Source organism: Caretta caretta, chromosome 19 (assembly GCF_965140235.1).
Source record: "Caretta caretta isolate rCarCar2 chromosome 19, rCarCar1.hap1, whole genome shotgun sequence".
Lineage (NCBI taxonomy): Eukaryota > Metazoa > Chordata > Testudines > Cheloniidae > Caretta > Caretta caretta.
Genome location: NC_134224.1, coordinates 10,113,841 through 10,141,491, shown reverse-complemented (window position 1 = coordinate 10,141,491; position 27,651 = coordinate 10,113,841). Strand labels below are relative to the sequence as shown.

Here is a 27,651-nt window from a genome sequence, read left to right as displayed (position 1 = left end):
CCCCTAGAATTCTGAACTTAGGAGGGAGGGTGGGGAATGGAAGGGAGGGGAGACCAGATCCAAGGGGCTGCACGGAAAAGACAAAACTAAGCTTTCAAAAGGGAACAGATTCAGGTGCATCTGCTACGCCTGCTCTTCTGTGCTTAGATAGAACTGCACTGAACACACAAAGCCCAAGGGTTTAAAATTCATCCTCTTCTCCTGTGTTGTTCTATTTTCCTATTCAATAACCAGGCAGGGCATGGGACCAAGATCCTATCGGAGGAAGAGTTCATTTTTAGGGGGAATTGTGCTTAGAAAGACAACAGGGCAATCTAGGCAGTAAGAGGGACAGGGGCTACTTGACAGATAAAGGCTCCTCCCATATTACTGCTATTGGCATAACCCTTCCAGACAGTATTTGAGAAAAATGCTTTGAGCACATTCAACAAGAATCTGTTGCTGGACACCTAGGGAACACCTCACCCCAGCAACGCCCTGCACCTGCAGTAGTGCATAGTGGACTGTTAGAAACTATTCAGGGCTGTTGCCACACACTGGCTCTGCCGTTCTTCTGGCCCAAGGCTAGCTGTGTACTCACCATAGTGCAGTTTCACCACAAAGGGATGGTTCACATCAGCTAAGATGTCCCTTTCCATTTTTGTCCTTACGCGATCGCGCACTGTGGAGAGAGATGCACAGTTCAGACCCTTTGGAACGGCACAGTGTCCCTGACACCAGCTACAGGGCTCCGCCTGCAGCCCCATGGCTTCTCTAGCTCTTGCCAAACTGTGTCTGAGCTAGACGGTTCCCCAGTCCCAGCTCTGAAGTGACTTTCCTTCTTGGAGCACCATTGAATTACTCTCTCCCACCTCAGTCAGTCAGCTAGCTGTGGGGAGATATGGGTGCATCACGACGGAATGGTGCGGAGTTTTCCCAGCACGACTTCTCATTCCATTTTGGGGATGCAGATGTGGATCAGCACGCGGAAAGCCCTTCTCACCTTTCAAGGTTGCTTTCTTCAGGACCTTCATGGCATAGAGTTGGCCATTGTCAGGTGGGGTGATTTTTCTTACTAAAAAGACCTGCATGCACAGGAGGAGAGATCAACCTGTGACTCAAGTTGTCTGGATAGAATTTTACCGCATACTAGCAAATAAACCCCCATGCGACTTCAGAACAGCGGTGAACTGCAGGGTCAGCAAGTTCAACGCTTTGAGCTCCGCAAGCAAAAGCCTACAGGTTTCCAGAGAGTCCTGGGGAGGGTATTTTAATGCTTCACCCTTCCTGCTCCCCATCTCCAAAGGAAGCTTGCCCTTAGAGCACTCCTGCCTCTGCTCGTCACACCTTTTTTCCTCCAACTGTCAAAACTGAAAGCAATATCTATTAAGAAGAAGAAAAAAAAAAGCCAATCCCTAATACCGGTCATGACCCTTGGTACCGTGTCAGACTATATCAGCCTCAGGAGTACCCAAGCAGTCACAATAGTGTCCCGCTGTACTAGGAGATTTCCTGCTGACATGTGGATTTGGCAGCAAGACGGACTCCCAGGCATTCATGATTAATGCCATCCCTGGCAGCTTCCCCTCCTTTCCAAGTCCTCATATACAACAGTGGCTGGATCCAGACAGGGAAATGGGGCCTCATTATCGGAGAGTGGCCATTTCTTTTGGCAGCATGAGAAATAGAGCTCAGAATCCTAGTCAGATCCTCAGTGACCCATGGAGATATCTGGGCTATTGACCAATGCAATATTGGCCAGTCTCAAGACTGTATGCAGCAGATTGTTTTTAGATATGGATTATTCATGGGTTGAAAGAGAAGAGAGAGTTTAGGTGCCACTTCCTTCCCCCTCCATAAAGGGTAAAAAAAGATCATGAGTACAAGTGAGTGGAGGCCTTGGATAGTCACCCATATACAGAGTAATCTGAGAGAGGAGGGTGGGCAGAATAACATGTGCTGGGTCATCATCTGAGACTGCTATAACATGAAATATACGGCAGAATGCAGGTAAAACAGAGCAGGGGACACACAGTTCTTCCCCCAAGGAGTTCAGTTACAAATTTAATTAACGCTTTTTTTTTTTTTTTTTTAAATGAGCATCATCAGCATGGAAGCATGTCCTCTGGGATGGTGAATCCCTAAATTCTCTTTATCCTGCCACATGGTTAGAGAGCCAATCGGAGAGCAGCTGGATGTTGCTTTGCCACATGGAATACCTACATTTTAGGGCTGTTGATTAATCACAGTTTTAATCGCACTGTTAAACAATAGAATACCAATTGAAATGTATTAAATATTTTGGATATTTTTCTACATTTTCATATATATTTTGTATTCTGCATTGTAATTGAAATCAAAGTGTATATTATTTTCAATTACAAATATTTGCAATGTAAAAAGATAAACAAAAGAAATAGTATTTTTCAATTCACCTCAGACAAGTACTGTAGTGCAATCTTTTTGTCGTGAAAGTGCAACTTACAAAAGTAGATTTGTGTTTTGTTACATAACTGCACTCCAAAAACAAAACAATGTAAAACTTCAGAGCCTACAAGTCCACTCAGTCCTACTTCTTGTTCAGCCAATTGTTAAGACACACAAGTTAGTTTACATTTACAGGAGATAATGCTGCCCTCTTCTTACTTACAATGTCACCAGAAAGTGAGAACAGGCATTTGCATGGCACTTTTTTGGCTGGCATGCAAGGTATTTACGTGCCAGATATGCTAAACATTCATATGCCCCTTCATGCTTCAGCCACCATCCCAGAGGACATGCTTCCATGCTGATGACGCTCATTAAAAAAAAAAAAAGCGTTAATTAAATTTGTAACTGAACTCCTTGGGGGAAGAACTGTGTGTCCCCTGCTCTGTTTTACCTGCATTCTGACGTATATTTCATGTTCTAGCAGTCTCAGATGATGACCCAGCACATGTTCATTTTAAGAACACTTTCACTGCAGATTTCACAAAACGCAAAGAAGGTACCAATGTGAGATTTCTAAAAATAGCTACTAACGCAAGATTTAAGAATCTGAAGCGCCATTCAAAATCTGAGAGGGACGAGGTGTGTAGCATGCTTTCAGAAGTCTTAAAAGAGAAACTCTCTCATGCAGAAACTACAGAACCCAAACCACCAAAAAAGAAAATCAACCTTCTGCTGGTGGCATGAGACTTAGATAATGATAATGAACATGCTTTGGTCTGCACTGATGTGGATTGTTATTGAGCAAAACCCGTCATCAGCATGGACGCATGTTCCCTGGACTGGTGGCTGAAGAATGAAGGGACATATGAATCTTTAGCACATCTGGCACGTAAATATCTTGCGACACCGGCTACGACAGTGCCATGAGAACGCCTGTTCTCACTTTCAGGTGACTTTGTAAACAAGAAGCGAGCAGCATTATTGCCTGCAACTGTAAACAAACTTGTTTGTCTGCACAAGTGGCTGAACAAGAAGTAGGACTGAGTGGATTTGCAGGCTCTAAAATTTTACAGTGTTTTATTTTTGAATGCAGATTTTTTTTTTGTACATAATTCGACATTTGTAAGTTCAACTTTCATGATAAAGCGACTGCACTACAGTACTTGTATGAGGTGAATTGAAAAATACTATTTCTTTGTTTTTTTACAGTGTAAATACTTGTAATAAAAAATATAAAGTGAGCATTGTACATTTTGTGTTCTGTGTAGTAACTGAAATCAATATACTTGAAAATGTAGAAAACATCAAAAATATTTAAATAAAAGGTATTCTATTATTGACAGTGCGACTAATTGCAATTCATTTTTTTAATTGCTTGACAGCCCTCGTACATTTATTAGCAAAGATCTCTCCTTCCTCCCTCTTCTAATGAGAGCTTGTCAGAGCTCTCATTAGAGCCCACTGGAGCATATTATGCACAAGGACTGCAAGAGTGGACCTCCAGGAGCAGACTGCTCCTGCAGCAGCACCTGGTCTCAGAAGAAACTCAGTCAAATTGTTATTCCAGCTATGAGCTGGTGGGAATCGTGAAGCCAGGTGCACTTCTCCCATCTCCTGGCCCCAAAATAGATTTAAATGACATATAAAGATACAGTAAGAAGCAAACTTACTTTGCCAAAAGAGCCTTGGCCCAGAACTTTGAGAAGTTCAAACTGCGAAGGATCAGCCTTCTCAGAGCCCTCCTTCACATGGTGTGTGATGTTAATTTCTTTCACGATACCTTCATCCTGAAATAAAAAACACATGGATGAGGAAGACTAAACCTCCAGAGCAGAGGAAAAGCCTCATCTGTTCAAATACAACTACAAGCTCTTGGGAAGCAGGACTGATCCCATAACACAAGCATCTCCTGCTTGCAACTTCTAGGGCAAAATCACTAGAAGGACTTCAGCAAATACCCTAGCACCTTACAAATATTTCACTCTTACCAAACGCCACACTCCATGGAGGAGCACAGCATGGGGAGGTGGTGACCAGCCCTCTGTGGAGAAAGAAGTGGTTCGGGACTATTTAGAAAAGCTGGACGTGCACAAGTCCATGCGGCCGGATGTGTTGCATCCGAGAGTGCTAAAGGAGTTGGCGGATGTGATTGCAGAGCCATAGGCCATTATCTTTGAAAACTCATGGCGACCGGGGGAAGTCCCGGACGACTGGAAAAAGGCTAATGTAGTGCCCATCTTTAAAAAAGGGAAGAAGGAGGATCCTGGGAGCTACAGGCCAGTCAGCCTCACCTCAGTCCCTGGAAAAAATCATGGAGCAGGTCCTCAAGGAATCAATTCTGAAGCACTTAGAGGAGAGGAAAGTGATCAGGAACAGTCAGCATGGATTCACCAAGGGCAAGTCACGCCTGACTAATCTAATTGCCTTCTATGACCAGATAACTGGCTCTGTGGATGAAGGGAAAGCAGTGGACATGTTGTTCCTTGACTTTAGCAAAGCTTTTGACACTGTCTCCCACAGTATTCTTGCCAGCAAGTTAAAGAAGTATGGGCTGGATGAATGGACTATACGGTGGATAGAAAGCTGGCTAGATTGTCGGGCTCAACGGGTAGTGATCAATGGCTCCATGTCTAGTTGGCAGCCGGTATCAAGTGGAGTGCCCCAAGGGTCGGTCCTGGGGCCGGTTTTGTTCAATATCTTCATAAATGATCTCGAGGATGGTGTGGATTGCACCCTCAGCAAGTTTGCAGATGACACTAAACTGGGAGGAGAGGTAGATACGCTGCAAGGTAGGGATAGGATACAGAGGGCCCTAGATAAATTGGAGGATTGGGCCAAAAGAAATCTGATGAGGTTCAACAAGGACAAGCGCAGAGTCCTGCACTTAGGACGGAAGAATCCAATGCACTGCTACAGACTAGGGACAGAATGGCTTGGCAGCAGTTCTGCAGAAAAGGACCTAGGGGTTACAGTGGACGAGAAGCTGGATATGAGTCAACAGTGTGCCCTTGTTGCCAAGAAGGCCAATGGCATTTTGGGATGTATAAGTAGGGGCATTGCCAGCAGATCGAGGGATGTGATCGTTCCCCTCTATTCGACACTGGTGAGGCCTCATCTGGAGTACTGTGTCCAGTTTTGGGCCCCACACTACAAGAAGGATGTGGAAAAATTGGAAAGAGTCCAGCGGAGGGCAACAAAAACGATTAGGGGACTGGAACACGAGTTATGAGGAGAGGCTGAGGGAACTGGGGATGTTTAGTCTACGGAAGAGAAGAATGAGGGGGGATTTGATAGCTGCTTTCAACTACCTGAAAGGGGGTTCCAAAGAGGATGGCTCTAGACTGTTCTCAGTGGTAGCAGATGACAGGACAAGGAGTAATGGTCTCAAGTTGCAGTGGGGGAGATTTAGGTTGGATATTAGTAAAAACTTTTTCACTAGGAGGGTGGTGAAACACTGGAATGCGTTACCTAGGGAGGTGGTGGAATCTCCTTCCTTAGATATTTTTAAGGTCAGGCTTGACAAAGCCCTTGCTGGGATGATTTAATTGGGGATCAGTCCTGCTTTGAGCAGGGGGTTGGACTAGATGACCTCCTGAGGTCCCTTCCAACCCTGATATTCTATGATTCCTTTGCGTCTAGCTAAAGAAAAGAGTTCAGTTTCTTTGAACTGCATTTCATAAGAGTTTTGAAAGCAGTTTTTTTAAAGCAATAGTGGCAATAATGTTTATACTGCTAAAAATCCCAACACACGGCATTGTAGTCATACAACAAGGATGTAGCTGGCAAGTCAGACACACACAACCCCATCTGCTCAGCAATCTGAGTAGCCCTGTCACAGGAGCCTTAGTGCATCTTCAGCACACAGGGATCCTTTTCTACAGCCTCAGCTCTTCTGGGAGATAGAGAAGCCAATGTCTGTATCTGACACGTGGTTTGTTTAAACACATTCTTTTACAGAGCTCGAGAGCAGACATGATCAGAAAATAATGAAAGGTGGAAGGAAGGTAAGTCACTACCTTCCATCTACATTTTCTTCAAAAGACTAGAACACAGGGCAACAAAGGACATTAAAAAGACAACATTTAACATGTCCCTCCCCACCTCTCAAACAAAATGTCCTGTGGAACTCCCTGCTACAAGACTATGAGGCCAAGAGTTTAGCTCAGTTAAAAAATCCCTAGACATTTATATGAATCAGAACATCTCCAAAGATTAAAAGAGGGGCATAAGCGTTCATGCTTCAAAGCAGCCGGTTATTAACTACCTCGTGAACAGGAAGGAGTTTTACTTATAGTCAAACTTCTTCATAATTGTAATTTTTTTAAATTAAACGAAGCACCCAATACTAGACCCAGGCAAAATTTGACTAAAACCATCTTTTTGGGGACCAAAAAAAAAACCAAAAAAAACAAAAAAACCAAACAGATTTGGCCACACCAAAATATTTTATGATGTTTTTTCCAGAATTGTTCCAGTCAAAGAAGCCTTTAAAAATGTCAAAACCTGCCCTCCGAAACATTGTTTTGACATTTTCTAAACAAAACAGTTCAATTTGGTTTTGAAATGACTTTCAAAATTTCCATTAATTTTAACGTAAAAAACGCTTAAAATTTCTCAAAATCTAAACAAAAAAAATCTTATTTGATGCCCCATTTGTTTTTGATTTTTCAGCACTGCCAGTGAACCAGAAAATCTGTATTTGCATGGCTCCACCTGAAATTCGCCAGCATATGGAAACTCAATGAGCTGGACCTCTGGTCTGGGAATTACGTTCTGGAGCACACTGAAGACCCAATCTACAGCAGGGCTCAGAGACTGGGTTTAAAAGTGTCCCTGACTTCCTAATACTTTTTAGTTGACTGTTAACATCTTGACTAAGTCAGGCTTAGAAACAACAATTCTACCCTATATACAAACCCAGTGTTGTACGGTTTAGTCCCTACAGGTTTTAAATAGAACAGTATTTAAATCAAGTTTAACCACCACCCGAGAGGATGGAGCTGCCGTGTAGTTTGGGCACTAGCTTGCTTTCCTTACCAGAGCTGCCTCCACCCTCTCTGAAAAGGTTCTCCGGAAGCGAGGAGATGCACACAAGGATGTGGTTGCCTACCTAAGTAGTGCAGCCTTTTCTTTCTAGCTGATGAGCTTTGTTCTCTCTAGACTAGGAAGTGCCTTTGTTTTCATATTATTGGGCAGCTCTGTTCTCTCAAAAACAGACAGTAGACACTGAATTCTGGTACCAACTGAAGCCTTTACACACACACACACCAGGTCCAGCAAGAGCAGCAGCAGGGCCAACTTCCCCGACATTCTCCTGCCTGTCTCATCCCTCTTCTGGAGGGATCAAACTAGAGGCAAGAAAGGTATGGTCTCCAAAACTCAGTCCTAAGCTTCTATGCAGAGACTGTCCATCAAATGGTCAACAGAGTTTGTGGGTTTTCCATTGCTGGCAGCTGTCCACGAGGGACTCAATCACCAACTCCTTTCCCATGCCAATGAAAAACCATTCTCTAGGAACAGCTTTCCATCATCAAGCTGGTTTGGACTGAAATGAGCAAGGGGCCCTATGACACTATCTCCCAGTTGCTAAAGCATGGCACCCAAACCACCTGAAAAAGGACCCGGAAACACCAAGCTATTTGGGGAATGTCATGAAAGGTACTGGAGAAAACCTTCAGTCTAGGAGTACAAGCCTCAGCATTAGGACTGAACACACGCTGTTCTGACAAGTCTATTTTGTCAGACTGTAGAGAGTTTCATTTCCAGCACACTACTTTTGTGGCCAGAGTCACTTTTCTGGACCTCAGCAGTACTATTTGCTGCTCATAATCAAAGGAAAAAGATATAGCAAACAGAATTCCCATTAACACGAAAGAACAAAGAAATAGTCAGACTTCTGGACAGCTTAATGACCCAGTTCAACAACAAGGAAGCAGTATTAATGTTAGGCTCAACTGTAGAATAGAGAAACAAAACTGGAGTTTCATGAAAACAGTAAGGAGAAAAAAATATTGACACTGATTGGGTTAGGTTAAGTTTACTACCAAGTTATATTGTCTGCCTAGTAGATCAATTTTAAATGAATATTTCCTTTACACACAGGCATTTATGCTCCTCTATATTCCTTCATTAAAACCGAGGGACTCACTATGGTAGGAACAGTTCCATGTACACCCAATAGCTGCTGTTCCAAGTCCTTCCAAAGGAGGTACAGTACAATTGTGCGAATGATCTTAACTTCAGTATATCTAGCCAACAATAAGCCCCAACTTGTTTAGTCCTAGATGGGTTTTCACCGCTATAGTTGCCTCTCAAGGCTGTCAGGCAGGGAAAGATTTGCATAGAGAGCCTGGCAACTAAAGCAGCTCAGTGAATATAGGAACTCCGGGAAAAATTGACATTTGCAAGGAGACCGAAATTGATCACATTTCGGGATGAAGCTTCAGAGATCAGCTAACAGCTCCCCTATAAAAAGGGGTGTTTTTAAAATGTTTTTGCCTGTCTAGTCCATTAAACCTACAAAACGACTGCAAGGCAGACAACATCATGACTGTTTAGAGCGTTAGTCAGAAGATCAGATTCCATAACTTGGTCAGTTGCAAGCCAGACAAGCAGCGGGTATAATAAGCAAGTCACAACACTGGCCAGTAGGAACAATCGCAGCAGCCAGACGAGAATAAGTGCATTATCACCGCACTGATCAGTAGCATTAACCGGCTTTATACCTGGGTGAAGGAACTTTCCTTCTCCAATGCTATTAAGCCAAAGTTACCCTGCAGGAAAGGAAAGAGGGAAGACCCAGAAGGCTGCATCCACAAATTGCAGCGACTGTTAACCCAACCAACACCAGTCCAGTTGAAGTGAGCAGTTACAAACACAAGCTGAAGCCACAGCATCCTCCAGCAAGCTAGCTGCAGTACTAACCGAGCTGGAGAGCTGGCCTGGGGCAGGCAGTTGCAGGCTGCAGGGTTTTGCTCGGTGTTTCCTGTGCCACAGTGTGAGAAAGGCACAGATGCGAGGAAGCTTGGGGTCCCTCTCCATGGTCCATCCCGTTCAGCATGACACATCCCCAGTTACCAGGGGCTCTAAGGGAGCATGGCAGGCTGCTGGAATACACACTGCTTCATGGAGGACTTGAGACAGGCTTCAGGTTTTAGAGTCACAGGCTGGAGGAGCTGCAGGTGGTTAAAGCCCCACTGGCAGATGCGCAGTGAAGGCAGCGGTCTCCGACTCTCACAGCTAAGCAGGTTAACACTCCCACTCCCCAGCCGAAGCACTTGCAGCTGGTTTTTACACCTCTCAGCTTCTTGCTCAGATCTGACTCCTCTCTATTCAGAGAAGACTCACTCTCTCTGCTGGACCCTGCGGGGTCTACTCTAGGTAGTCTGAGTTTATGTGGGAATTCCCACAAAGGTGGAATATTTTGAGGCGTTCTTTACATTTTGAACAAGAGATAAAAGCCCCACATTAAGAAGAGCCTGTACAGTGATAACATTACTGCCTACAAGATCTGCAAATGCATCTTTGCCCCTCTGACTGGGCATGGAGAAGAGGTTTTAGTATCAGATCCATCCTGGGGGTTACTCTCCTTATATAACCACACTGAATTCAGTGATAAATTTGGTCCGTAGATTTCCACACATACAACTCTTGCACAGCCAAGAGAAGGATGCCTTCTATCAAAGGGGAGGAGGCTTTGCCTAATCCCTTCCCGGAATCCTATCCATGATATTTAGAAGGCACCTCTGAAGATTATAAGTAAGCAACTAGCCATGGTTCTGCAGAGGCCAGGGCTCAAGGAGCTGCAAACAGGGACAGAACAGAGGTTAAAAGAATGTTGTGGCAGACAGAGTAGCCCTTTCGTCCCATCATTGTCCCAATTTACTTACAGGATGGGAGCGATTGTTCGGATTTAAAAAAAAAAATACAAAAAACCATACCAGCCTCCTTTCATAGATACTAAGGTCAGAAGGGACTATTATGATCATCTAGTCTGACCTCCTGCACAACGCAGGCCACAGAATCTCACCCACCCACTCCTGCGAAAAACCTCACCTATGTCTGAGCTTCAAGGAGCAGAGACTCCTCCAGCAAGTGACCCATGCCCCATGCTACAGAGCAAGGCGAAAAACCTCTAGGGCCTCTTCCAATCTGCCCTGGAGGAAAATTCCTTCCCGACCCCAAATATGGCGATCAGCTAAACCCTGAGCATATGGGCAAGATTCACCAGCCAGATACTACAGAAAATTCTTTCCTGGGTAATTCAGATCCCACCCCATCTAACATTCCCACTCCCTCTTCTCCATGTTCCCTTTTCATAGCCCCGCATGCTGGGCTAAGTGGGCATGTTGCTCCCCAAGTGAGCATAGAGTTATTCCCTCCAGTTATGTTTCTCTGTTCCAAGCTATTTTTTTTTTTTTTGCTTTAAAACTAGCCTAGCTTTCAAGAAGACATGAGCCTGTCTCTGTTCACTTCTGGAAATACCCCAAGGCTCTGGAGGTGTTTGGAGTTGGGATTTTAGTCTGAGTCTATGACCACTTCTGACCTTTCTCCTCCTCACCACGCACACACCACGCTCTTTGGTAACCGATAATGAAAGGAGGAAATGACTGTTATTTATGTTGCATTAACACCAGTCAGGGATGAGGGCCCCATTGTGCCACACACCGTACAATTGAGTTAGACCAAGACGGGCTTTGCTCCGAAGATACAACAGGTAGAGAAGTCAGGGGTCCGGGACAGCAGGTTCAGTAGGAAAGATCCCGAGCAACGGGCCATAGCAAATCCTTGCTACAGTCCAGATGCTGTCAGTTGTCACTGGAAAGAGTAAAGTCTAGGTGCCTGATTCTGATTTACACTACTTTATTCAGCCAGGGCCCCAGTGTGAGCGGCAATCAAGGCCAGAGTTTGCACTCAACATCTGTAAAACGAAGTTAATGACACTGACCTCCTTCGTAAAGAGCTCTGAGGTCTACTAGATCTACGAGTTAGGTAATTATAAAGAAAGAGTGTCAAGAATGACTAAGGGTTGCATTGGGTCAATTATTTCTGGTGGACACAGTAGCCATTGCTTTGCTCAAGAACTGAATGTGAACAGTTACTGCTAAACTGTTAGCATGGATACAAATGCAATCCTCTTCCCTCCCAGGGCAGCAAGCTTATTGGAGAATACTACATCACGCAGAGGTAGAGATGGGCAGAGTGCCTTAACAACCACACAAAATGGTGCCTTCTGCCCCAACGACAATGTAAGAGCACATCAGTTGATGACTACAACATGGGGTGGGCTGGGGGAGGGTGAAGACATGATCACAAGGTCACATGAGCGAGTGACTCATGTCTGTCGCCTTCCATATCAGCAACTCTATCATTTGGCCAAAAAACATGTGCCATAAAAGACTTTTCAGAGAGGGACTTGTGCACGTTGCTAACACCTGGTTGTATGTCCGATTTTGCTGAAGTTCACAAGTACAGTTCAGACAGTGTTAAAGGTGTGCAAAGCCAGCACAGGCATCAGAGGAAGAGAATGATTCACAACTCAAATATGAGCTCAAATCCTATACTGTAATAAACAGTCAGAGAATCTCATCATACGATAAAGTGTGAATGAAAAGACACAAGTCTCTTCAAGCCGTGTGTTTGCAACGGGCTCTCTTACCTTATCTGCTGAGTCTACAACGTCTTTCTCTATCCAAGATATGTCCGATTTTGCCTGTGGAACAGCAAATGAGTGTCAGCACAAAGGGTCTGTGATGCTCAGTTAACATTTTCCTCATGCATTTATTTAACAGAAGCAGGCAAGCTATTTACAAAGTCACAAGATAGTGCTCCCAGTAACATTCCCCCCAAGAGGCAATTCAGAGCTGTGTTGGTACTCCAGGAAAGAAGGGTCCAGTAGGTTTAAGAGTTCTTTACAGACTCCTTTGCATAGCAGGTGGGAGAGGGGCGTGAGAACGTCAGAAGCGAATCCTGCATACCTCCCAAGGTCACAGGATCACTGCGGCTATGGAGAAAGAAAATTAAGCTCCTAGGTCTTCACAGGATGACTGGCTTCTTTAAAGGAAAATGGGACCAGCCTCACCCATGCCATAGTTAGTCCCCCTGCTTAGGCTGGGGGACAGCTCATTATGGCACAGGTGGGGCTGGTTCTGCTTTCCCTTAAAGGGACCGGTTGCCCAGGGCCAAATGCTGCTCTCAGTCACACCTGGTGTAACTCCACAGCAGCTCTCTGCTTTGGTAGAGTTACACTCATTGACATTCAGAAGAACAGCAGAAATTGGGACTTGTACTCTTGCTCAGCTCTTACCAGCTGAGAAATGGATTCTCATCTGAGTGGGAATCAGTGCTCCTAAACCAGCTAGTAGGAATACAAACAAGTGCATCACATCTTGCAGGAAGAGAGTAGGTCTGGCCCTGGGCTCATGGTCTGTTTCCAGACCAGCTATTAGATCTCATCTCAAAGGGCGACGTGAGAAGCACTCATCCAATTGCCTTTTAACCTGAGGCTGATCCAGTTCTAGGCAGCCTTCTTTTGTTGAGAGATAGAGTAACTGTTTGAGGAAGGTTTAACCATGCCCTGGTTCAAAAGCTGTTCCTTCTGCTTTGCCCCCACAGAAACACTGGCAGACAGATTTCAGACAAGAAGGTTACATTTGAAGAGCCTGAGTTTTGGAAGGTTAGAGATCAGATCCCAAAGCCTGTTGTATCTCCAAGAGGTTAACTCATGTACATATAGATTCATTATCACAGCTGGGTGCTTTTTCAGCCAGCTTTGAGAGGATGAGCTGAAGTTTAAATAAAAATAAAAAAAATCCCCCAGATGTGATGCATTTCCCCCCATGGGGCTTAATGCACAAGTTGCAGAGTAGGGGTGGAGCCTCCTGTAGCATGGCCACATAATGTGTTTTTTAAAGAAAGACACTCGAATGCTACTTCTGCTTTCTCTTGATGCGGTTAGGTAGTGTCACAGGGTGGGGTGTGGGAGCTTGTGGCCCAGCATTTTGGATAATCGGAGCTACAGTTTCAAGGTCCTCTGACCACAGGTCGAAAGGAGAAACCTCCCCAACTCTGCACCCATAAACAGGATTACTGTCCAAAAAATCTGAAGTAAGTAATAGCTGTGAAGGGAAAATGAGAAAAAAAAAAAAAAGCCTTGGGAGAGCATCACGAAAAAGAGATCCTTAACATTTTTAATAAGGGAGACATTTGAAGCCTGGGAAGAAGCTGAATACAGGGTGCGGGGGCCTTGTTTTCACCTCTCCTCCCACGTGACCCCATTACTACAGCTGCTTGGCACAGCAGCAGGAAGGCTGAGCTCCCTAGCTCCTCCTGCCACCCGTGCCGTTGCAGCCACGCTGTTTTCCACACACTAGCGCTCACTGAGCTGGCACAAGTAGATCTCCTTGAAGTGGGATTTACACGTCCAGCCTGAAGTGCAGATGTACCCGTAGCGAAGAGACTGACTGGCCCAGCCTCTGTCATGAGGCGCAAATTCTGTGCCCCGGCCAGGAGTTGCCATTCACAGCTGAAGAAAAACAATCGCCACCAGAGCCTTTCACTAACTTCCAGCAGGTGCTTCAAAACCTCACACAGACAAACATTGTCCCCCATTTACAAATAAGGAAAGATGCAGAGGTTAAAGTCACACACGTCAGTGATGGAACAGTTCTTTTACAACTCTTCTCCCGATACCCTATCCTTTGCTCTGACCACTTTCCTTAAGCAGTGTGTTCATTGGGTGCACTTTTTTTTAAACCAAGTCTCCCTTAGTAGAGTGGAGCCCCTGCAAACTATGCACACCAGCTCACATAAGCAGCAGGTTGTATTATCATGGGACTGCAGTGGAATTAAGGTTGCCAACCCTCCAGGATTGTCCTGAAGTCTCCAGGAATTAAAGATTATGTCAAGCGATGAGATCTCCAGGAATAGGTCCAACCAAAATTGGCAACCCGAGGCAGAATATTTTGCAGCCCTCTGCAAATTCAGGAGAAGTCATTTACAGAGATCCCCTGTGTGAGTGGGAGATTAGCATTTGCTGCTACTCCCACAATACTCCTCTTCACCCCAGTCAGGTTTGAAACCAGGAAGTTACTGCAAGTCTGAGAGGAGAAGACTGAGTTTCTTTTGAACTGAAACATCTTAGAGCTGCTTTGGTACTGAGCAGATCACTTAGTCAAGCCTAAAACAGTTTGTACTGCAAGGGTCTCAGGATATAATTTGTCGTCTCTTCCCACAATACCAGTTCAAAATGCACTCTCCTGACTCCTCTCTCTCTCCCCTTCTTTATATAAAGAGCTTTAGAAACAAAAGTGGCAAAAGACCACGTGTGTGTCTGATAACCTTGGTAGCTGATATATTTGAGTCTGAATGTTGGAAACAGGCGGTGAGAACTAGATGCTATTTCGTGTTATGTTTTCTGCATCCTGCTTTCATGCATCAAGGACCATAATCTGAGGGATCTTTTTGTTCCACCGTTGCTTCAGTCATGCTCATGTTCCAAGCCACTCCCAAACTCTGCCAGTACAGAGAAGAGAGTCCTCAGGAGAGGACGCCATGGCCTTTATCATCAGAAAGGCCCTTTCAAAAGAGAATACATAATACAGTAAATTAAATGCAGCCTGGCCGGCTCTAGAGTCTTGCAAGTCTCTGACTTCCGCCTTTGATCCTGTGAAATAGAAAACACGATACTGAACACAGAACTGATAAAGAGACCACGGCACTTGCCTCCTGGATCCTTGGTTTGGTGCGAAAGAGCAGCCTCAGCATCTCCAAAGCTCCAGATGGCTACTCTCCCATAGTTTGCAAGGGAGCTTCTGATCTAGCGCTCTCCCCAGCACGGACACCAGCACAAGAACCCCCAGTAGTAGCTATGTCACTTGGATGTATTTTGGGAGTTTCAGCACAAAAGGAAACTGTGGTTTTCTATGGGGAAATTACAGTGAGTGCTCACTGCACAACACCAGCAGCCAAATGAAAGCACTAGTCAAGGCACATGACCCCTAATGGGATGCTGATTTGTGAAGCCCAATTCAGAGAATCCAAATGATGTGCTGCCCATGTGCATGCAGGTCTAATTTACACAGTGGATTGTATCTCCATTGGACAGGGCGAGGGTGTGGCAGCATTCAGGATACCCGTGACTGAATCACCTATTTACACCCCCCGCCCCCAGCGAGAAGGAGGCTTGCCTGTGGTAGCTGGGTGTCAGCCTGTCAGCCACTCAAGCACTCCCCTCCGGGCTCTGTCAGCCTGTCTTTGCCTGGCAGGTGAACAAAAGGAGTACCTCAGTCCCCGAGTCCCCTTGAAGCATTTGCCTGTGATACCCAGCCCCCAACGCTGGCTACTCACAGGAATCTCAGATCCTCTGCCCTCAAAGGAGCTGGCTACCCCAGTTTACCACTCCTGTGTAAGGCATAGCGCTTGTTAGCGCTTACAATAAAACAAAAAGAAGGTTTACGAAAGAATAGAGACTTCACTAGAAACCAGAGAGTAACAGAAACAAAATGGTTACAATACAAAACAAAATCATAATACTAGGGCGGATAAGCGATTAAAAATATTAATCATGATTAATCGCACTGTTAAACAATAAAAAAAATACCATTTCTTTAAATATTTTTGGATATTAAAAAATAACTGCATTCAAAAATAAAACAATGTAAAACTTTAGAGCCTACAAGTCCACTCAGTCCTACTTCAGCCAGTTGTTCAGACAAACAAGTTTGTTTACATTTGCAGGAAATAATGCTGCCCATTTCTTGTTTACAATGTCACCTGACAGTGAGAACAGGCGTTCGCATGGCCTGGATGTAGCCGGCGTTGCAAGATATTTACATGCCAGATATGAATCTTTAGCACATGTCCCTTCATGCTTCAACCACCATTCCAGGGGACATGCATCCATGCGGACGATGGGTTTTGCTCGATAACAATTGAGAGCAGAGCAGACCAACGCATGTTCGTTTTCATTATCTGAGTCAGATGCCACTAGCAGAAGGTTGATTTTCTTTTTTTGGTGGTTTGGGTTCTGTAGTTTCCGCATCAGAGTGTTGCTCTTTTAAGACTTCTGAAAGCATGCTCCACACCTCATCCCTCTCAGATTTTGGAAGTCACTTCAGATTCTTAAGCCTTGGGTCGAGTGCTGTAGCTATTTTTAGAAGTCTCTCAGTGGTGCCTTCTTTGCGTTTTGTCAAATCTGCTGTGAAAGTGTTCTTAAAATGAACATGTGCTCGGTCATCATCCGAGACTGCTAAAACATGAAATATACGGCAGAATGCAGGTAAAACAGAGCAGGGGACACACAGTTCTTCCCCCAAGGAGTTTGGTCACAAATTTAATTAACACATTTTTTTAAACAAGAGTCATCAGCATGGAAGCATGTCCTCTGGAATGGTGGCCGAAGCATGAAGGGGCATACGAATGTTTAGCATATCTGGCATGTAAATACCTTACAACGCCAGCTACAAAAGTGCCATGTGAATGCCTTTTCTCACTTTCTGGTGACATTGTAAATAAGAAGAGGGCAGCATTCTCTCCTGTAATTGTAAACAAACTTATTTGTCTTAACAATTGGCTGAACAAGAAGTAGGACTGAGTGGACTTGTAGGCTCTAAAGTTTTACATTGTTTTGGTTTTGTGTGCAGTTATGTAACAAAACAAAATCTACATTTGTAAGTTGCACTTTCACAACAAAGAGATTGCACGACAGTGTTTGTCTGAGGTGAATTGAAAAATACTATTTCTTTTGTTTATCATTTTTACAGTGCAAATATTTGTAATCAAATATACACTTTGATTTCAATTACAACTCAGAAAACAATATATATGAAAATGTAGAAAAGCATCCAAAATATTTAATACATTTCAATTAGTATTCGCATTTTTAAACAATAGATTAAAACTACAATTAATCATGATTAACTTTTTTTTTAAAATCGCGATTAATTTTTTTGAGTTAATCGCGTGAGTTAACTGCGAATAATTGATAGTCCTATATAATAGACAAACTAGGGCCTACACTTTATTAATAGTTGCCTTTCTTATCTAATAAAGTAGGTTTTCCTCCCCAAAGTTCAGTCTGTTGCGTTGCTGGCTGGCCTCACATGAACCAGGATCCACTCTTTCATGAAACACCTCCCGCTCCAGAAGATGTCTCCTCACTGAATGGATCCAGAGGGGATCTCTCTACTCTCTCATATACTGAACCAGGCTTGTGTCTTTATTCACAGATCACACAATCCCCTGTCTGCTATAATGTTTCTTTTACCTCCAAGTGGTTTTGGTTGTTTGCCGTTGTCTTTGATGGTTTTCCATTGACTCTTCTGGAATAGGGTAAGGGTAGACAGTTGAACCTTGCATTATGTCACCGGCTGACCAGGAAAGAGTGACAATTCCCTCCCACCTTAATGGGCTTATCACCGAGACATGTGATTCCCTAGTGCCTAACTTTTACTCTAAGACCATAAAGCATAATTTTCAATAAAGTTACATTATTCCTTAAATATTACCCATACACACATCTCACAAGGATTATGAGTATTGATAAGTTACAAGATTTCAGTAGAGACCTCACAGGCTACCCCTCATGGATAAATACAGTGAAAGCGGTGCATTAAGTGTACTGAGTTTGTCAGGTCTGGGACAGGAATTGCCTGTAAAGAACAGGAAACCCTTTGCCCATTGGCACCAATGCGCCTCCGTCAGAGGGGGAGAGATTATTTTTCTGAACATAGTATAGTACTTTGAAAGGAACAAGAGTTGCAGGCGGTCCACACCTCTCAAGATCGGGCCCTTTGGGCTCCCGTAAGTGGATCTGTTAAGAGGTGAGTGTGAAGTTTTTCCAGTCACAGAAGGCATTTTCACAATCCTGCAGATCTCTCCTCACACGTTTATGGGCCAAATTACACACTATGATATTGCAGGTTGGGGGAGGGATAGCTCAGTGGTTTGAGCATTGGCCTGCTAAAACCAGGGTTGTGAGTTCAATCCCTGAGGGGGCCATTTAGGGAACTGGGGCAAAAATTGGGGATTGGTCCTGCTTTGAGCAGGGGGTTGGACTAGATGACCTCCTGAGGTCCCTTCCAACCCTGATATTCTATGAGGTTATTATGGATCATATGCATTCACTAATATTGATCACATCCAGGCTTGCTCAAATTCACTGCAAAGAATGGTGACCACTTGTGCATGACTTGTGTCACATGCTCACTTCTAGCTCCCAAGTGTGGAGCCTTCTGTATTTCAGATGTGCAAAAACACTGACAGGAGACTATCTGGGGTAGAAAGTTACACAGTAGTTTTGCTAATATCAGTGCAATGTATCTCACAAATGATACCATCAGCAGCCCTGTGGCTTGCTCATGCCAAACTCCGATAAACAAAACTTTGTAAGGCAGAGCTCTCTTGGGGGGGGGGGGGGATGGGGATCGGTTCCATTTAGCCATCTTTCCAAAAGCAGACAGCACCGGCTTGACTTCTAGTGAGGTACACCCAACTCCATGGTGGTTAAGCCACCTAGCACTATCATTCCTTATATAACAATTCACCTAGTACCAAGAACAAATCGGACTCGGGCCAAAGTCCAAGTCTGAGCACCCAAATCTCACACCAGTGGGAAAGGCAGCTCTTGAGGGGTTACTGTGATGGCCCGGAGGTAGATGATGGGTACCCGGTTTGAAGATTGTTTCATCAAACCTCTTCAAGTCAGTTTTCTACCTTGTGCATTAGTTATTAATCCCCTTCACACACAAGGCTAGCAAGTGGGCAGTTTGCTTCTCCCTTCTACCAAGGCAGCAGAGAGGTTGCTGGCACCTCAATTCAAGGACAATTACATGCATTATTTCTCCTTGCTAACAGACAGAGGAGACAAGCATGGCTGCCCTTCTCCCTTTTCTTGTAAATGGCAGTTTCTGAATTTTTGACAGGGATTTCAATATTTGCACTAGCAGGAAACAAGCCTATTTGTGCAAAACCTAATGACTAGAATCGTCTTAGCAGAGTCAGAAATATTAACTATGATCAAGCATTTCTGTCCAGATAGAACTGGTAGCAAGAGAGGACAAGCGTTGCCTGAAAGTGCAACATGCAATTTCCCACTGCTTTAATTTAATTAAATAATGGGAGTCTGTTTTTAAGTGAAGGCAGATGTTAACTACCACCAACATTTAGCAATTCAAGTCTAATTCTACAAGTACTATTTAAGGCACATCAAACTGCAAGACTGAAGTTAGAACACGCGGCACAGAACCATCCATAACTACTAGGGGAACCTTCTGCTATTGCCCTCATCCCAGCCCAGGAGTAGTAAAGACGACAGTCCACAGCACACAGTTTAAAGTTACTGCAAATTAGATTTCGTCAGCTGATCATGATTCTAACGTCAGCTCTGTAAATTGTTGGAAAAAAAAAAAAAAAAGAGGCACCATGCTTGCTCTAATTTTAATCAGAATAACTGGAACTGCCTTTGTCTGCTGTTGAGATCTGCTCACACATCCTGTAGAGTGCTGGCAACAGAGCATCAGTGACAGCAAGAGAGTGAGGAAGGATCAGAGTTTCATAAACAGGAAACTGATAGTGTGAAAAGCTGCTGTTTGAAGAGAGACAGCGGCTGTCATTTCAGCATGCTCTTAAAGTGGGATTCTTGCCCCTTACCCAAGAAGCCACATTTCAGCAGTGGGTTATGCCACAAGCCAGACAATGTGCAACTGAAGGTTTGCGGTAGTTGTTGGGAAAAGGAATCATACCATGTGCAGTCTGGGCACTGAGTGTAGACAGTGTCTTTATTCGGGGGCCGCAGTTTTTAAGAAGAGCCCTAGATGTTCAACGTTTTCACTAGGAGCAACAGGAACTCAAGTGCATTCAGGCCTTGCACTCTGGAGCATCTCTGGCACTAGGAAGGAGTTTGAAGCAGTTTCCAGTAAGAGTATAGAATTATGCTCATGTGATCTACTTCAGATCAGTAGGTGGCAAGAGGAAGTGACCAGAAAGCAATGCTTCCTAAAGAGTTGTTTTAAATAAAGCTGAGGTTGACTGGTCTTCTAATAAATCTTTGCATGTTTTCTACAGGAAAGAACAAGTATGCTACTGTGAAGATACAGGGGCAGACCAACCCATGTTTTACTCCTCTTAGCCCCAAATAGCAATTTTAGAGCATGATTCCACACTTAAGATAGATGTGTCTGTTATAGCCTGCATGTGATTTGTGGGAACAGTTTCAATTTATGATCAAGGGAATTAAAAAAAAAATTAAGAGTGGAAGATGTCCATGTACACTGACCAACTGACCCCCAGTCTGCAGGATCAGGCTAGAGAATTATCAGAAGAGAACTGGACTAAAGGAAGAGAATTTTTGCAACAAGGGGTGTTAGCTCTTGATAGAGAAACCATTAGTGAGGTAAGAGGAAGTAGCAATCCTAAGTACTGCCCACAGCAACAGCAGATTTTACGTTTTTGAAATTTGGGGAACAGGGAAGAGAGTTCAAAGTAAGGTCAGTAGTAGAGCCATGGAAATCGCAGGCAGGCACCATGAGACAACCTGCACAGAACTCTGCCACACCAGCCCTGGGCCGCCTAGCAGGAGGATGCTCTATTGGAGAAGCAAGGAGTCTGCTTAATCCTGGTTTTCATTAATGCCCTCCACAGAGGGAGGAATTAGGGCATTAATTCACTGCTGGGCTGGGCTGTCCATACAGCCTGAGACCCACAGTCACAGAAACCCTATTGTGGACAAGGCAATTGTTTTCACACATTAGCTGGCCAAGGTAAGTCCTATGCTCCCCTCTAGTGTTTACCTGAATCTGTTAACGCTGTAGTTTTCACACAACTTCTTCGTCCACACTAGAATTTTGCCATGTGTTGTCACATGATTAAAAACGACACCTCTTTTTCTCCTAGTGTGGATCACCCCAAGTGGGGGAGACTCTTCCTGCCTCACATAGTGGGCAGTTATGAGATTGCTTAAACAGAAATACTCTCTTAAAGAGCCAATTTCTGAAATAAAACACAGTAGAAGCTAAGAACAAACAAATGAAGTCATCTAGGCAGAAAAACTCTCCCATATTCTTTATGGATGGGAAGAAAAAGAATTCAGGTGCACAGAATGTCAAAAAGAAAGTCCAGCTGAATACAAAAGTAGATTACAAAAAGAAAAGGAGTACTTGTGGCACTTCTGAGCTGTAGCTCACGAAAGCTTGTGCTCAAATAAATTTGTTAGTCTCTAAGGTACCACAAGTACTCCTTTTCTTTTTGCGGATACAGATGAACACGGCTGCTACTCTGAAAAGTAGATTAGAACTTCTTATTGTGAAGGGAAAAGAAATGACTCAACATGCATGTGTTTGATCACTACAGATCTATACCTATAGAACACCCCGTCTACAAAGCTCAAAGGTTCTACCTATTCCCTAGAGGGTATTTATAAAAGCCTGCAGTATCTGGATTTGCCACTCAAATGTTATCCTAAACTGTATGCTATACAATTAACAACCTCCATCAGAACACCATCTTCACCGCCAAGGATGTCACTCACACCAACGTCTCTCGTAATGACGGCATTGCTGCCTACCTCAAATATTTACAAGACAATGGGCAACTCTCAGATATCCACCTCCAACACAAATCGCCAAACTCATTAATTTCATCCTCACCCATAATGATTTTATAGTCAACAACAAACATGTTGTCAAAATCATGGGAACAGCTTTGGGTACTAAGATGGCTCCCCAATATGTCAACTTCTTCATGGGCCCCCTTGAACATAAGAATGGCCATACTGGGTCAGACCAATGGTCCATCTAGCCCTGTGTCCTGTCTTCCGACAGTGGCCAATTCCAGGTGCTTCAGAGGGAATGAACAGAACAGAGAATCATCAAGTGATCCATCCCCTGTCGCCCACTCTCAGCTTCTGGCAAACAGGCTAGGGACACCATCCCTGCCCAGCCTGGCTAATATCCATCAATGGACCTGTCCTCCATTAATTTATCTAGTTCTTTTTTGAACCCTGTTATAGTCTTGGCCTTCACAACATCTTCTGGCAAAGAGTTCCACAGGTTGACTGTGCATTGTTTGAAGAAATATTTCCTTTTGTTTGTTTTAAACCTGCTGTCTATTAATTTTATTTGATGACCCCTAGCTCTTGTGTGTTATGAGAAGGAGTTAATAACACTTCCTTATTTACTTTCTCCACACCAGTCATGATTTTAGAGACCTCTATCACAGCCCTCTTAGAAGAATTTCTGGACAAATGGACCATTAAATCAATGATATACCCGAGGTACATCAATGATATTTCCATTCTCTGGACAGATGGTTTAAACTCCCTCAAAGATTTCCACTACAACTTCATCAGCCACCACCCGTTCATTAAAAACTCTCTGGAACACTCCCACACTAGCATCAACTTCCTGGACACCATGACCATCATCACCAATTGAACCATAGAGACAACCATATACAAGAAGCACATGGATCACCACACCTACCTTTATAGGTCCAGTAACCACCCCAAACACACCAAGAAATCTGGTATCTACAGTTAGGCACTCAGATACCACAGAATACACTCAGAGGAGAAAGTTAGGGATAGACACCTTAGCACACTTTAAAACTGCCTTCACCAAACAAAGACACTTCACTAGAGAAGTAGATCGCATCATGGAATAGGCCACCCAAATAGCCCAAGAGATACAGAAATAACCCCCACTCCAACGGCACACCTCTAGTTGTTACCTACTACCCCACATTGGAATCCATATGGGGTATCAAACAACTACAACCCATATTTGATGGGGACCCCATCCTGAAAGAAGTCTTTCCTGAGCCTCCATTTCTGGCCTTCAAACAATCCCCAACTTCGTCATTGGAAGCAAGCTCCCCACAGACCAGGCCCCACCAACTCAAAGTGGCACCAGACCCTGCCAGAACAGATGCAAAACCTGCAAACATATCTCCACTGCTACCATGATCAACACCCCCCCACAGCACACCTTTCAAGATCCATGGATCCTACACATGCCTATCATAACACGTGGTGTACCTCATCCAGTGCACTAAATGCCCCCAACAACAATTATGTGCCTGAAACCAAACAAATCACTAAACTCTGGAATGAACTCACACTGGAAAACGATGAAAAACAAAAACACCCTATCACCTCTAGGGGAACACTTTCCACAAAGCGATCCCTTTATATCTGACCTAGCAGTCCTCCTCCTCAAAGGAAACCTGCTCAACACTTTCAAAAGAGGAGCCTGGGAGCTTAAATTTATTGCTCTGCTACACACTAACAATCACAGACTGAACATAAATCAGAGACACTGGATTTATGGCTTTTATTACAACAATCTCTAACTTACCAACCCGGTCTTTTTCTCCTATGACTGCAGAGGTTCTTAATGAGCCATTCTACCTTGAATGGTCCCTAACAATATGTGCTAACTAGTTACACTAAACTATCTGTTCCGCCTTACATTTTGCTGTGACTTGGGAGAACCTTTCCCAGATCTAAAGAGCAGCTCTGTGTAATTCGAAAGCTTGTCTCTCTCACCAACAGAAGTTGGTCCAATAAAAAAGATATTCGCTCACCCACCATGTCTCTCTAATATGGTTTCAACATCACAGCCTGTTCTAATTTAAGTTCTTGCTACATCTCCATCCCCTTGAATAACCAGGGATGCAGCACTCCAGAGGTTCTTTAAACCAGAGTGTACAGTTCCAGCAGGCGCACACCTCCATGAGCCAGAACAAGCTCCTGGGGCCGGGGAGGGCGTTGCATGCATGCGGGGGTGGTTTTGAAGATATAACTAGCATACAATGTCAATAAACTGTGTGTATAAGGAGCAGTGCTGAAGACATTGGCAACCAGAACTTCCTGACAGACGGATAATAAAGAAGGGGTGGATTCTTTGGGATTAGCTCAGGTAAAGCACTAATGTTTGCAAGTACAATAGGGAAGGATTTGTTTACAGTGGGAATGCTACTGCTACAGATTGGTCACCTTCCATCTCACTTGGCCTCTCTCCCCCACTCCCACTTTTTTCTTTTTTTAAGAGTAGGAATAGTTTGATGACCGAATTAGAAGAAAAATAGGCATGAATCTTATAGCAAAGTCCGCATGCAAAAGCAAGAAGCTCTCTTTCCTTAAGGGCGGGGGGGGGGGGCACATTTCAATCTCATTTACATCAACAGAGCCAATGAATGAGAGTTCATTTACTCTGGATTTATACCAGGTCAGAATCTGGTTTACGGTCATCTTTCCGCAAGTTTTTAGTAATACAGGCTTCTTAGGCTATTCCTTCATGGCAAATAAATTATTTGACAATTTTATAGTAATTAAAATGCGACGTGCCTGCGATCTGTATGGAAACCTGACATTGGGTCAAAAGCATCCCGGTTGCCATTCCATTGAATTCAGTTGAACTGTAGCGGTGATGAACTTGGCATCCCAGAAAAGGATAAAGTTACTCTATGGTTGTACTATTAAAAAAAAATTGTGTTATTTTGCTAGAGGCTGGAAGCAGCAATGATTAGATGGAAATAGCCCTGTTCTACACAGTCCATGTCAAAAGTATGCCCTGAAGTTTCTGCTTGAAGTCAGTATGCCAAGTTAATCCCCTGGTAACATCACAGAACTCAGTGGAATTGTGCACCAGAGGTCCTTTTGGCTCAGCATGTTAGGGCTTTCAGGCAGTGTTCCTCATGGAAGTATTTCTTCCCACAAACAAAAAAAAGGCTCTGGCATTAATAGCAAAAATTAAAGAGGAAACCAGACTTCACTCCCCTGGAAGGACTTTTCTGCCAGTGCAGTTCGAATGACCTTCTGCCAGAGCAGCTAGAATGACCTCTCTGATCAGGGCTGCAAGTGAAGCCTAGGAAAGCAGGCCAATTTCAGCCCTTGTGACTGGTGCTGGGGCAGTCTCTTCCCCACTGAGCTGGTTTGCCAGTGGAAAGTTGGCTATTTTTGTGACTGAGAAAATGCCCAATCTCTCAGTACATGAAAGGCTGATTGTACTTTCTGAAAGTTCACTCCCTTCCTGTGACAGTTCTAAGTCCAGAGGCTACAAACCGATGCCAATAGCCTCTTTAGCAACAGGCAGAGAAGTCCTTGCAGGGGAAGACAGTCTGAAGTCGGCATTGGGATAGAACTGACAGATACTAATATTAGCAGTTATAGGGACAAATACATACCTGGTTTCACCGACTTACACGCTACTGAAGCCAACTGAGGGACACCCACCCCCACGAGGTAAGACCCGAATGTTACGCAGGCCAATATCAATTGTTCACTCCAGCAGGTGGCTCTCTTAAAGTAGATTTAAAGTAACAGAAATGTTTCTACATCTGATAAACAAACCAGCCAAGAGGACCCATTTTATGATGGGCTCAGAGCTCGATTCAGCATCTTTGAAAATAGTTTTCTTAAATCCCCTCTTCAGCAAATCAGTACTGCCTAAGTAACAGCTTTAGTCAGAGGCTAAAGGGAACAGGATATAGCCCAGGTTGACATCACAGGACAGAATTTCCAGGTCAAGCCAAGTTTCTTACACATTTAGAACAGCCCTTCTGGCCTGGCCAGATGCACCACGTGGCTACCACAGCAAGAATACCAGAATGTCCAGTTTTAACAGAGGACATTACCTCTAGATACTGATCTAGGAACTCATGGATAATGGGAATCTGGCGTCACTTGGAAACGTAATCACGATACAGAATTAGCAAGGATCTTTCTATTTGAGTCAAGGACACATGGACTAGATAAAGCAGCTTATTTTATTGCCAGGCCTTGGTTCCTCAGAAAGCAAGAAGAGTTTGGCATTTGAGCCTGCAAATTTCTAGTGACTCTCCATCCTTTCAAGGCACTAAAAGCCACACCTGTCTGAGATCAGCTGACAGCGGAGTTCTGTCTGAAGATACATGCTCAGACAAAGATTCTTTGTAAATTGTGTGTTAACAGCTCACTTGTGCTACACCAGACTGTCTCCAGAGCAGTAAACAGAGCAGCAACCATGCTAAGCCAGGCTTTGCATCTAGTGAAATGATGTACCACAGTGGAAAGTATCCCACAACACCTTTCACGTAAGAGTCTGGATGCAGAAGTACCTAGTGTGCAACTTTTAAAGAACAAGAAGTCTCTAGAGAAAGTGCAAAGGAAACTGCTGGTCTTGTCTGACATTTCTGAAAATTCTATTAAAGGCAAGAAGGTAGGGATGTCTCCAGTTTTACCCCCAAATAAAACGCACAGCAACCTTGGATGCTTGATAAAGCAAATCTAGTTCTTGTAGTTGAGAAACATTAAGAAATTCTTAAAAACCTGTACATCAATGCTATGCTCACTCTAGACATTACGTAGCTCTTGTTATTTTTACACTCTCGGTAGAGGAACGACAGACTCCTTTTCACTGCCTAAGAGGATCTAACACTAGTTCCACAAATAGAGCTGATACTTGTTTGCAATATTAAGTGAAGTGCCTCTGGAATTGCTGTGGGATGTGGAATGTATTTGCCATCATGAGGATGTGGGAATTCCATACTCCTCCCACACCAACACAGAAGACACGTTTCCTTGTAGGACGCTCAAGGCCTCTGTGGTCCCGACAAAGCTTTTTTTTTTTTTTTTTAAATGGGTTACATTTTTGGGGGGTGGGGGGGTGTACAAAGCAACAGTCATGCAGTGGCAGCCTTCCTCCCCCCACCAGCCTGCAGTTTGGAAAGCTACTGCAGCAGGTGTATGAATAAATCATGGCAGGAAATTAAGCAAGGAAGCATTGTTTCCATCAGTTCAGATAATGGCATCTTACAATACAAATTACTGTTTTTTGGATTCTGTGAATCCTTAAAGCTGAGCTATCTGATAGCAGAGCTGTACTAAGAGCAGACAAGTTGGCACACACTTGCCTGGCTGTGACATGACAGAATGTCATTTCCTTCCATGCCTGTAAAAGCCATGCTGTGAAACCAAACTGATACCAGGAGGGATCACCACTGCTTAGAGACTAGAGCTAGATATGTTCACCTGGGCTGGGTGCTTAGTCTAGGATACTATGCAGGACTTTGGGTGGGGATAGGAGAAGAAAAGGTGGCTCTCTGTATGCTCTACACCTGTGATCTTTGAATACTGATAGGGGCTGGTGTTTTGCCCTGTTCACCAAGAATGGTGTCGTTTCCATTTGAGAGTTTCGGACCAACTCCCCTCCCTTCTCCCTGCCAGTGTGAAGGGAACTGGGACTTGCTTTCCAGCACTTCACTTGC

General features: G+C 44.1%; 1 protein-coding gene across 5 annotated transcripts in view; it reads right to left on the bottom strand.

Annotated features, from left to right (window-relative positions):
• The window catches only part of RPS6KA1 (ribosomal protein S6 kinase A1), a 67,973-nt gene that overhangs the window by 12,352 nt on the left and 27,970 nt on the right, over positions 1-27,651 (bottom strand). For 2 of the 5 annotated variants that reach the window (XM_048825926.2, XM_075121337.1), the window contains 4 exons: positions 12,068-12,121; positions 4,080-4,196; positions 983-1,064; positions 581-661 (listed from right to left, as the gene is read on the bottom strand). In XM_048825926.2, coding sequence (XP_048681883.1) covers positions 581-661; positions 983-1,064; positions 4,080-4,196; positions 12,068-12,121 — 334 coding nt within the window. Of the gene's footprint in view, positions 1-580; positions 662-982; positions 1,065-4,079; positions 4,197-9,333; positions 9,606-12,067; positions 12,122-15,132; positions 15,278-27,651 lie in introns of those variants that run through there. The other 3 variants (XM_048825929.2, XM_048825927.2, XM_048825928.2) reach the window with 3 other exon arrangements.